This window comes from Pogona vitticeps, chromosome 2, assembly GCF_051106095.1.
Source record: "Pogona vitticeps strain Pit_001003342236 chromosome 2, PviZW2.1, whole genome shotgun sequence".
In the NCBI taxonomy this organism is placed as follows: Eukaryota; Metazoa; Chordata; class Lepidosauria; order Squamata; family Agamidae; genus Pogona; species Pogona vitticeps.
Genome location: NC_135784.1, coordinates 137,427,052 through 137,439,659, shown reverse-complemented (window position 1 = coordinate 137,439,659; position 12,608 = coordinate 137,427,052). Strand labels below are relative to the sequence as shown.

Sequence of the window (12,608 nt, the reverse complement as noted above, 5' to 3'; positions counted from 1 at the left end):
AATGGCTAGACTCCTATTGGTGTTCACATAACTTTTGTGTAACTTGCTACTGATAATAAACTAGGTGCCAGTGTTAATACTGAAACAGCAACGTCTAAGTTGGCTCGGGCATGTCATGAGAATGGCTGACGGCCGGATTCCAAAAGATCTCCTGTATGGAGAATTACTGCAGGGAAAGCACCCCAGAGGGAGACCACAGCTGCAATACAAGGATATCTGCAAGCGGGATCTGAAGGCCTTAGGAACGGACCTCAACAGATGGGAAACTTTGAGATCTGAGCGTTCAGCCTGGAGGCAGGCGGTGCATCACGGCCTCTCCCAATTTGAAGAGACCCTTGTCCAGCAGGCCAAGGCAAAGAGGCAGTCCTGAAAGCAGCAAAATCAGGGAGCTGGACAGGGGACAGATTGTATTTGTCTTTAATGTGGAAGGGATTGTTACTCTCAAATTGGCCTTCTCACCCACACCAGATGCTGTTCCAAGACCTCTGTTCAGAGCACGTTACCACAGTCTCTCAAGACTGAAGGATGCCTACTAAAAAGGGTCAATCTCAGTTGCATGCCTGGTCAAGGGCCTAAATGTCAACATTGCCATTCTGAAAATATGTACTGTATTGAGAAAAATAAGTGTTGTTACTTCGTTACATTAACGTGACTGCACACATTATATGTGCTTCAGCAATTACCTGCAATTGTGTCAAGTTATGCAGATCTTACATGAACAATAACGGAATTCTGGTCATTATATTACATATAGAGTCAAACATGCAATATCCTTGCTACTTCTTCTTTTATTAAGTAGCAGCCTTGAAATGATTTATTCCATGTTACTAATGTGCATGTATAGTAGCAAACTCATTCCTCCATGTTCTCTTTTATCTCTCATCCTGATGTTTTTGGAAAATGATCAGACTAACAAATATTTTCCTCCAAAGTGTCATACACAGGGGGGAAAGTATGTAACATACAACAGGAGTGTAGCACAGATTAAAAATGTATCATGCAAAACAAATATAAAACACAGCAACACAATCATGAAATATCTGGTGCAATGCCTGTCTAAAAGCAAAGCAGCTTGGCAGATCTTCCCAGGGAGAGATTTCCAAAACTGGAATGCCATTGTCAGTCCTGATGCTGATACCAGGGAAAGGGATCCTTACTAAGGATAAGTTTGGGAGCAGAGAACTCTAAAGCTAACTTCAAGGCTTAGCTGGGTTCATATGGGACGAGGGAGTCCTTTAATAATCTGTCACTGGAATGGAATATGAAACCATGATGACTAATTTTACAAATTAAAGTGACTGAATGCTAAAAAGTAGTTCTTCGAAGATTAAAACAAAGGGTCAATGAAGGCAAGTACTTTGGTTATCACAAAGTTTGTCTCAGTCTTGTACCCACCTTTGCCAGATCTTCCAATTTTATGGCTAGAGCTTGGATGTCATATCCTTGTAGCACACAACTTACAGGCTCTGGCTCTTCTTGCACTGGTGAGGTGGGCTGCTCCAAGGCTTTTGTTTTTTTCTTGTCTGAAACACAGGCACTTTATTTTCTAAGACATCCTGTTTCTAGAAACCAGTTCCAGGATCCCCAATGGCCCAGTCATCCACTTCCTGGGAGGGAGATGAAGTATATATTGAAGGGTACATTGGAACTCTCCTTCTGCAAGTCAAGGAATGGTGCTAGGTAGAGACCTTCCTACTGCAGGGGAAATATCCACCAACATCACTGGCCCACCTGCCAGAATGGGAGACCCAAACTGGACATGCTGCACATCAGTCAGTCAAGAATGTATTACAACCACAAAGAAACAACCAGACAAAAGCATATAGGACTGGGGTTATGTTGAGGGGAGAGCTCAGACCAGTCACTTTGTGGACTACAGTCTGCAGGACTCCCAGGCTAACATGGCCTGTGGCTACACTAGCTGGGAAATTCTGTGAGTCGTGATCCAAAAAGTAACTTTTCTCTGGTTAAGGGAAGTCCTTAATCTACAGATCAAAACGGACACCAAAGTGATGCTAGCCCAAAAGGTGGAACAGTTAATTCCATCCCACTGTTTTCAAAGAGACTTTTAAAAAAGCACCACCAGCAAAGAAAACAGTGGAGAATGCCCCCTTTATTCGTCTGTTTTGAAGTGGAGGGCTTTACAATGTAGCTATGCCCACACAACTGATCTCCGTCCACCTACACTTCGGATTGCTCTAGCCACTGAGGAAAGGAATCTGAGAGTAGCCAGAAGCTATATGATTCATTATGCAAAAATGTGTCACAAGTACCTGTACATCTTACTCCATAATAAGATACATGGACATGATTATAGCACAGCACAAAGCATACAGTATATGGAAACAAATGAATGTGACAATTTATGCACATGGATATGTAGGAATTGATCATCTAAGTAATTCCCTTTGAACTTGACAGGCAGGCTTAAATTTTTATTGCTGCCAAGGTTAATGGTTTCTCCCTGAGACAAAGGAAGTGGTGAAAAAATTGTTGGATGGGCCTGGGGGTGAGCAACATCTTGCTCTTCTGATGCTGATGGTCTGTCTTTCAGTTCAAACTGACATAACCAAGAGTTGCAGCCCAGCCAAATCCTGCCCACCCCTATTTTCAGTAGTAGCCAACTAAGTGGTACAAGAAGTCCACAGACAAAGCATGTGGCATTCTCCCACTAGTCCCCCTCCTTTCAGTGGCACACTGTTTCGGGACGGGAATAATCCATTCTAGCATCATAAAATAGAAATCTACCTTTCATATGCCAAATTCCCTTTTAAGCCCCTCTAACTATTAGTAGCTCATTAAGGGCAGCGGAGTGTTGCCCCACTTCAGACTAACCTCATGCATACAAGCCTCTTTACCACAGACAGAGGGCTTCTCTGTGTGTTAATGCCTGCCTGCCTTGATATATGTTTAGATGTGTGAGAGAGAGAGACAAATTCTTTGTGCGGTTATAAACATCCACTTTTGCTTCTGGCTCCTCTCAACCAATGGCAAAGCATCCTAATGGTCACAACACCCAAGACAGTAACCACCGCCACATTTAAAGCAGTGGATTCTGCAAGCCTGACCATGCACTGAGCGTGCAACTGTTTCCAACCCCCAGCATTCCAGAATCTACGGCCAACTGAAAGACTTTTGCAACATATACCCGTTGATCCTGCCTTCTCCCTTTGGTTCTAGGGCTCTTGCAGTAGCATCAGCACCCCATCCTCTCCCTGTGTTTCAGACTCACCACCACAGTGCCATGGCTTGTACTGCTCCTCCTCATAACCTGAGTCCCGAAGAAGCATTTCACCCAGCAGTCTTTTGTCAGTTACAAGGAATTGTCCATGGTTAAAGGGGAGGGTTGGCTTGAGAGTATTCCAAGTGGAAAACACATTTACTCAATCCAGATGCCCACTCACTACTACACACCAGGACTTAAAGGGGGAAAGTCCGGTTTCAAGTTGCAGAGTGCGTTTAAACTAAGTATTTCCCCGGGTGCCCTTGAGCCATGCTGATAACTAGGCGGCATACAAACATGACTCTGCCGGGGCAGAAGGTGAAGTTCCTGACCTTTCCAAGCGAGGGTGGAAAAGACCCTTGGGCTAGTCGTTTCAGAGGGCCAGGGCCAGCCTTGGCGCACGGCAACTTCCTAAGGGCAACCCTGCGGGTCAGAGAGGCTAATTCCCAAGGTCTCGATGCCGCCGGGCTTTCTTTTCCTTTCTTGAAAGGAGGGAGAGCCTGCTGCGGCTCCCGCGCACCGTGTCCCTCCGAGCACTGTAATAGGATCGAGGGCGGCAGGAGAGCTCCCGGCAAGCTCCCTGCCCCGACTTTTCAGGACGCTCCCCGCCCCCCCTCCTCCCAGCGCTCCCAAGAGGCGCCTCCCTTCTCTCCCCCCTCCCCCAACCTACCAGGGGGCGTTTTACTGTTGCGCGACTCCTTCTTCCCGGGCTTGTTCATCTACCTTCCCGATCCTGCGAGGGGGCTCCCCCGCGCGCGTCCCGTCCTCCTAACCCGCGGGAACCGCTGCCTCCCCTGCAAAGCCAGGCGCGCGAGTCCCCCGCGGCGTTCTCGTCTCCACGGCAACGCTGTTTCTTCCATCCACCAGCCTGCCCGTCCTCCCCTCCCCGACGGGGGGGGGCGGAGGGGGGAGGAAGCCACGCCCACCAAGGCAAATACTGTAGAAGAGGTCCAAACTAAACCAAGTTGCCCTTTCCTAGGGCAACCTCCGATCTGCAGATGAGACCACGCTGATGGCAGAAAGTGAGGAGGAATTAGGGAACCTTGTAATGAGGGTGAAAGAGGAGAGTGCAAAAAACGGTCTGAAGCTCAACATAAAAAAAACCTGAGATCATGGCCACTGGTCCCATCACCTCCTGGCAAATAGAAGGGGAACATATGGAGGCAGTGATAGATTTTACTTTCTTGGGCTCCATGATCACTGCAGATGGTGACAGCAGCCACGAAATTAAAAGACACCTGCTTCTTGGGAGGAAAGCAATGACAAACCTTGACAGCATCTTAAAAAGCAGAGACATCACCTTGCCAACAAAAGTCCAAATAGTTAAAGCTATGGTTTTTCCTGTAGTGATGTACGGAAGTGAGAGCTGGGCCATAATGAAAGCAGACCGCTGAAGAATTGATGCTTTTGAATTGTGGTGTTGGAGGAGACTCTTGAGAGTCCCCTGGACTGCAAGGAGAACAAACCTATCCATTCTAAAGGAAATCAACCCTGAGTGCTCACTGGAAGGACAGATCCTGAAGCTGAGGCTCCAATACTTTGGCCATCTCATGAGAAGAGAAGACTCCTTGGAAAAGACCTTGATGTTAGGAAAGTATGAGGGTAAAAGGAGAAGGGGACCACAGAGGATGAGATGGTTGGACAGTGTCTTTGAAGCGACCAACATGAATTTGACCCAACTCCAGGAGGCAGTGGAAGACAGGAAAGGCCTGGCATGCTCTGTTCCATGGGGTCACAAAGAGTCGGACATGACTAAACGACTATACAACAAGGAAAGGAAGGGATGCACCTTAAGCACTCATGCAGGGAGGGAGTTGCTTTGGGATCGGGAGGGTTTGTTTCTGAATAAGGCGATACCTAGGAATGGCCTTGGTGCACTTACAGAGAACCTCTTCACATTTATAGATAAAAGCCAAATAGAAATAAAAAGTTTTTTTTTTTTAAAAAAAAAAAAGGCAAACACATGGTAGCACTTTAAAGACTAACGTTTACATTTTTTTAATTACAAAATCTATAAGTTGTTAAGCCATTTTAATGTTCCAGGTGTTTTTTAAGAATTTCTTGACATGTTTCTTCCTTCTATAAATTTTATCCAAATATCTCTTCTTTACTGAGACTAAAGAAATTAATCATTGCACAATCAAAATGTTTTCTTCAAAAGATTTTGTGCAAATTCTGAAGTACAATTACGCATTTGGGTGACTACTTCTGGTGTTAGGCCCTGGCAGTTTTTAATCCTTGAAGTACAGATAATCAGAATACTCTTTTTGGTTCCTCAGTGAATATTTCTCTGGAGCCAGAAAAATGTTCTGTATAATTCCATCCAGTTTTAATCGACTTGCTTTTTAGAACATATCGCCTGTGGAATGGTATTGTCAAGGATCAGACTGCTGCTGTAAGGTGGCACTATATGATCCAGTACTACATACAGTGGTGCCTCGCATTACAGCGTTAATTCATTCCAGCGAAATTGCTGTAGAACGAAAACGTCGTAATGCGAAATAAAAAAGCCCATAGAAACGCATTAAAACCCGATTAATGCGTTCCTATGGGTTTGAAACTCAACGTCCAGCGAAGATCCTCCATGGCACAGCCATTTTCGCTGCTTGTGCAGTGAGGAATCCATCCCAGAAAAGAGCGGGGAGCCTTTTTTTTTTACCCGACGGCCATTTTGAAACCGCCAATCAGCTGGCCAAAAATCATTGTTTTGCGAGAATCAGTTCTCAAAGCAGGGAACCGATCACTGCAAAGCGAAAAAAAACCCATTTAAAACATCGTAAAGCAATCACTTTTGCGATCGCAAAAAGTTCATCATGGTGCGATTTCGTCGTTAAACGGGGCGCTCGTCTTGCGAGGCACACTGTAGTTGGAGCTGGGGTGCAGACTGATTTCCCACGCTCACTAGTGAATATAAAGCCCATGTTATAGCCACATTGGTATTTTCCATTACTGACGGCTGGAAAAATTTGCTAGCATGTATAAGGGCTAGTTGGAAGATTTCTACCCATTTTAGCACCACTATTTACTAATTATTTATTAATTATGCCAGGGTGCTTCTGACACCCTGATGTATTAGTGTAGGGAAAGCAACCCAGAGGAAGACCACAGCTGCAACACAAGGATATCTGCAAGCGGGATCTGAAGGCCTTAGGAACAGACCTCAACAGATGGGAAAACTCGACATCTGAGCGTTCAGCCTGGAAACAGGCAGTGCAGCATGCCCTCTCCCAATTTGAAGAGACACCTGTCCAGCAGACCGAGGCAAAGAGGCAGTCCTGAAAGCAGCAAAATCAGGGAGCTGGACAGGAGACAGATTGTATTTGTCTTCAGTGTGGAAGGGATTGTCACTCTCGTATTGGCCTTCTAAGCCACAGCAGACGCTGTTCCAAGACCTCTATTCAAAGCATGTTACCATATTCTCTCAAGACTGAAGGATGCCTAAACAGCTTCTGACATGAAAAAAGAAGAAGGAATAAGTACTGCTTCTCCATTGTTTTTATCAAGTGCACATCCCCAAACATTACTATGATTTGCGAAGGCTGTGAGACAAAAGGCTATCTCACAGCCATAAATACTCCACTCCCAAGCCAACTACAGTACACGAGAGCACAGAGTGTTCTCCTCTGAAGATGCCAGCCAGAGAGAATTGTGAAATGTTAGGAAGAACAACATTCAGAACATGGCCAAAGAGCCCGAAAAACACACAACAACCACTATTATGATTACTGAAGTCTCTGAGTATAAAATATAAGCTTTGCTTATGAAAATTGCCAGGGATTTTAAAGGAAAAGATTGCATTAGATGGTTTATAGAGGATATAATCCTACTGTGTAACAGCAATAGACAATAAAGCACTTCCATATTTTCTATGAAGCCTCTCACTACAAGTCTCATGCCAGATGTTTCAGGGTATCACTGATGGGTGACTCTGAGCAGGAGTGTGTCCCTGTCAGCTCTGTAATTTTTGACACTATTCTTGTTGGATGCCATGGCTAATGGACAGTGGCATCTCCTGTCCACCATATTAATTAGCATGTATGCATTAAATCACTGGGAGAGGTTGGTCCTCCCCTTTTCATCTGAATCCAGTAAAGCTCTTCCTGTTTTACACTATGCCTGGTGTTGGTAATGTGCTGGTTGAGGGCAAACAAATGGAAGCTAAATCCAATCAAAGACAGTTTAAAAGCAGATCAGGAAATACTGGACGGAGTTATATTCCTCTTAAAAACCAGGTTCACAATATGGGTGTAAATGCAGGTTTCTGTACAAATTTGAATGCCCAGGTTTCGGTGTTGGCCAGAAGTGCATTTGCACAGTTACGGTTAGTGAGCCAATGACACGTATTCCTGTGGATATGTCATGTTACCATGAGATCAAATACGCATTTCATTAATTTTGGACACTCTGCACATATTTTGGACATTTTTAAAAGTCACTCTGTGTGGGACTACAGTTGGAAACTGTTTAAAAGCTTCAGCAGGTCAAGAATGTTGCATGTCAGAAAAATCCAATATTAGTCCCAACTACAGTAGACTCATTGACGTTTACATATGATGCTTTTTTTGTCATATGCAATATATGTTCCATTGACTTCAGTGAGTCTAATCTAGTTGGGAATAACACTGGATTTAATCTTGTCATTGCCTTTTTATGACAGTTTTCCTGGTTAATGCTGCTTTTAGTTTTTAGACATAATTGAAAGTACTGATTATGACTCAGAGAAGCCTATATGACTTAAGACTTGGTTACTTGAAAGACCATATTCTCCCAAATGAGCCTGTTTGGGTTTTAAGATCTTCAGAGGAAATGGCTTTCCTCGGTTCTACTAGCTTTGGAGGTACATCTGGTGAAGACCCAAGATATTATTGTCATGATTGTCATGCCTGTATTATGGCAAATCCCATCTAAAAAAGTTAAGTCCTCTGCCTGTTTGTTGTCCTTTTACCAGCTGGTAATATTTTTTTGAAAAAGATCAGAAAGCCACATGACATTTAAGCTGGTCTGGTTTTGAGTGGGGGTTTAAATAGTGGACTGCTAGCTACGTCTGTACTGTTGTGTTTTTAATGTATTTGTGTTTTGGAGGGGGGAGTCAATCGGTATTTTGTTTTTAACTGAGGTGTTATTATAGCTACCTACTTTGCTCACCTTGTTTGGTTGAAAGTAAATTAACACATTAAATACATTTAAATTAATAACAGCAATAAACTGTTCCCCAGTCGAGAGGGAAGTAGATTCAACAGAAAAACTAAGAGAAGGTCCAGTTGCTTGGAGGCATATTTGATCCTCTGAACAAGTTTACTGCTTGCTGAATTTCTTACTTAACATTTCCCATCCTTTTTGATTCATAGTTTCATTTGTAGGCACTGTAACTCTGCTCTTAAACAGCAGACCTCCCCCCTTTTGAAGAGAACTATGCAAGTATCTGCCATTGTGTACGATGGGACATTACTTTACTGAGGCTCCGTAAACATCAGAAGGCCTAAAACACACTAAAGCGCAAAAATATTTAAGTACAACAGATTCAAGTTCAGCATCATGTTTAAACATGAAGTTATCTGTGTTTGAACAATAATCCATCTCAAAGACGAAAATATTACAAAATATACTGAGGAAGCCTTTTTTAAAAAAAGAATATCCTGCTTTCTATATACTGAGAAATCCAATAAATGTTAACTATAGTAGCAACCAGTACAGTACTTATTTACAGTTAATAACTTCTACAGAGCAGCTTCCCTTGAGTAAATCAATAATGAGCAAAATCCTGTTGAATAAAATTATGCCAGATTAAACAGATCTGGCTCCAAAAATTAATTTTAAATAGTTTACGTTCTCCCCCATCACCCGCTTCAGGTCTTGATGCTCTCTAGGGTTCCCTTTTGCCCTGGGGAAGCCTTTGGGAGCCTCAGGATGGATGGGAGGGAGCCTATAATAATTTTAAAAATGCTGCCAGATCACTGCCATCACAATAGGGACAGCATAACTTTACATACCAGGATTTTGCATAACATGTAACTATTAGAGGTAGATCAGGTTGCCAGCAAGATCTCTGCAAGGTCTAGTCATAGTAGGCCTAACTTCTCAAAGATATTCTACAGAGGATCACATCCACAGGATCTGTTGAGTCAGACAGATGAGTGTCAGGAACACACACACACACACACACACACACACACACACACACACACACACACACACACTGCAAGGCTCTTCTACACACACACACACACACACACTATGCAAGGCTCTTCTGTTCCCACTCGTCTCTCCGCATACTCTCCATACACATACGTCCCAAATCTCCTCACGTACAATCAGTTCACAGAAGCTTCTCTATGTACACACTTCACATGCAAGTGCACAAGGACATGTCCATACTCAAAAGGCAAATCTATTTCAGACAGGCTTGTCTGCACAATTTTGTCGAACAGAAGACATTGAAGTGCTTAATACAAGTTGACAGTGCATACATAAAAGCATAAGAAAGTAACAGAAATCTAAGACAATGGACAGAAACTCACAAGCCCTTCCACTCCCACCATTGACTTCCCTCTCTCACCTTTGGCTTCGTTGGCAAGCCTCTTCAGTCTGCCGACAGTTAGCATTCTTGTGGGACCAGCCTCTGCTTAGGAAGAGTCAATATAGTGGAGGTCCTGTGTTCACATACAAATCGCTCTTACTTTAACCTAAAGAGTCTTGTATTCCTATGGCTATTTAATAGATTTGCACTTGCTGTGTGGCAAGTACAATTTCCTTTATTAGTTATAATATCTTAACAAGCATAAGGAAAATCAGAGTGTATTTTTAGGTTGTAACAACAACAACAAAAGTCACAGATAGGAGAAATCTGCTATATGTCATCCATGCGCTGTCGCTCTCTCGCTCTGTGTGTGTGTGTGTGTGTGTGTGTGTGTGTGTGTTAAGAGCTGCCCATTTTATAACACGCACTATATTCTAATCAGTGGAACTGAAGTTAAAGACATCAGGTTCCCTAGGGGGAACTGTTTCTAAGGGAACAACTCCCAACCATATGTGGCTGCTAATTTTTGCTTTATTTCTCAGTATCACTTTGCATGGAGGCTTAGCTATTGGTCCATTATTTTACTGAAAATCAAAGTGAAACTGTGGATGAAGCAAGGTTGGGAGCTGTTCCCTGGAACACTTCCCCTGGGAAACCTGATGTCTTTAACTTTGGTTCCTTTGATCATGATACACCTACACTATATGATTCTGGGTGCCAAATTCCATGTGTCTGTAAAAAAAGAAAGAAAGAAGAAGCAGCAGCAGCATAAAGTGATTCTTTTAACTTTATAGTCCATAGCCAAATTCTACAAATGGGCAATGCTTTTGATAAAACCAACATCAATTTCACAAAGGCATGTGAAATTTCACAAAAGTGTTTTCCAGAGCTCTTCATTAGGCTAGGCAATTAAAAAAAAAAACAGAATAAAATGCATGGAAGCCCAGAAACTTGGCTGGGTACTGAGACTATGAAGCCTTCCAAGATTTCAAACTAAATGAGTGAGAGATAGGAGTGTAAATATCAGGTTACACATTGCAATGCTCAATGGGATAGACAAGGAATAGTGAATCTCCATTTTTGAAAACACAATTCCAGCTGCCTGCTTAAAAGATCTCATTTAGTTTCATTTGTTCTCTGAAAAGTAAAAGTAATTAGCTACAACTAAGTAATATTTCACTGTTTTGGTGGAACCTGATATTGATTGGAATTCTCTGCATGGAAGTCTATTCACTGACTCAATGAAATACCGCTTGGGGAGTGGTTTAGTCGGACACGACTAAACGACTAAACAACAACAACAAAATGTTACACCCATTGATTTAAATAGAACAAACAAAATAACTTTATAATCTTTATTTACCATCAAGATCTGAATACATTTCACATCAAACACCTGAGGCACACAGCTATAACATTGTATCCCATTGCAAAGCTCTTGCTGCCTTGACAATTTACAAACTTGCTTTGAAAGGATGCCATAATACTGTAGATGTGTTCCTTCCTAGACTGCAGTTTGGCCATTTCCAGATGGGACATTTTTATGTTTTTTTTTTCTGCCCCCTTTTTATCACCTGTTCCTGAGAAAGCATGAGATCTACCTGGATTTGCATCCAAACTGAGTTTCCTCCTCAAGTAGTGAGGAGTTGCAAGCTGGGCAGCCCCTGAAAAATCACCCCCTCCTCTTTCTGTCCCTCTTGTCAAATCAGCAGCTATGGGTCCTTTGCCATGCAGCCTTTGTGTACCTTTGTGTGCTGAGTTGCCAATTACATTTACATATTATTAAACAAACAGAATATTTAAAACATCATTAGTTAAAGCAAGGTAAACCATTTTTATTAAAATACCAATAATAATATGCAAAAAAATGCTGCATCCCCCTGTTTTAAAAAATGCAATCTTGCAATCACATTTAGATCTTAAAAGCCAATGTGAAAAAGGACGGTTTTCTCCTGCTGGCGGAAGGACTTTAAGGAAGGGGCCAACCTAGCCTTGTGAGGCAAAGAAATCCATAGACTGGGCACAGCCACCAAAAATGTCCTTTGTAAGGTTCTTACCAAATGTCCCTGGGAGGTCAGTGGGACTGAAATAATGCATTTCTTTACAGATCTCAGAGATCAAGCAGTATTGTATTGGGAGGTATGTCCATTAAATACCTGTACCCAACCTGCATATGGCTTTATATATCACAACCAGCACTTTGCTTTGGGCCTGGATATGAAGAGGCAGCTGGTGAAGCGGTTGTAACATGGGGGTGATATGATCCCTGTACCTGGCTTTAATCAGCAGTATGGCTGCAGCATTTTCAGCCAGCTTAAGTTTCCGAACTGTCTTCAAAGGGAGCCTGACATAGAGTGTGTTACAATAAACCAAACTGGCTGTAAACTAAAGGCCTGTCCACACTGTGCAATTTGGTGTGATCCAGCTGGTGCTTAAAAGGCCTTTATCTTCAGTTCAATCTGCTTTAACTTTCGGTACCCATTTTTTACGGCAGAACAAAGAGCTATTTCCATCTCAATCAATTGTCCCCAAAAGATTGGATGCCCTAGCCCTGTGCCAGAAAGATACAGGCCAGCTCTTAAAGGGGAAGGATGGAATGTTTTAAATAGGAACACAAGTAGATGAAAGGGTTTTTCCCCCCCATGGCAAACAGGGCCATCAGGATTCCTTATAGTATAACTATATGCTAGTGTGGACAGCTCTGAAATTACAGTATATCCCATTCTTCAACCTGTTTTGTAGGAGGAATAAACCAGGGAAATGCTGTAGGGCAAAAGCACCAAAACTCCCTCATCCTGCTTTTCGGTGGCTGCTTTTGAAGATGAAAATGAAAGAAAAGACAAGTTTTGGGTTGAGAAGAAAATGCCA

General features: G+C 42.8%; 1 protein-coding gene across 4 annotated transcripts in view; it reads right to left on the bottom strand.

Moving 5' to 3' along the window:
* Positions 1-10,267, bottom strand: part of MYCBPAP (MYCBP associated protein) — a 36,879-nt gene extending 26,612 nt beyond the window's left edge. Inside the window, exons 1-2 of one of the 4 annotated variants that reach the window (XM_078386082.1) lie at positions 9,780-10,267; positions 1,396-1,523 (exon numbers count right to left, since the gene is read on the bottom strand). In XM_078386082.1, the coding sequence (XP_078242208.1) occupies positions 1,396-1,523; positions 9,780-9,825 (174 nt within the window). In that variant the 5' untranslated portion in view covers positions 9,826-10,267. Of the gene's footprint in view, positions 1-1,395; positions 1,524-3,232; positions 3,348-3,893; positions 4,079-9,779 lie in introns of those variants that run through there. The other 3 variants (XM_078386081.1, XM_078386079.1, XM_078386080.1) reach the window with 3 other exon arrangements.
* Positions 10,268-12,608: the final 2,341 nt, after the last annotated feature.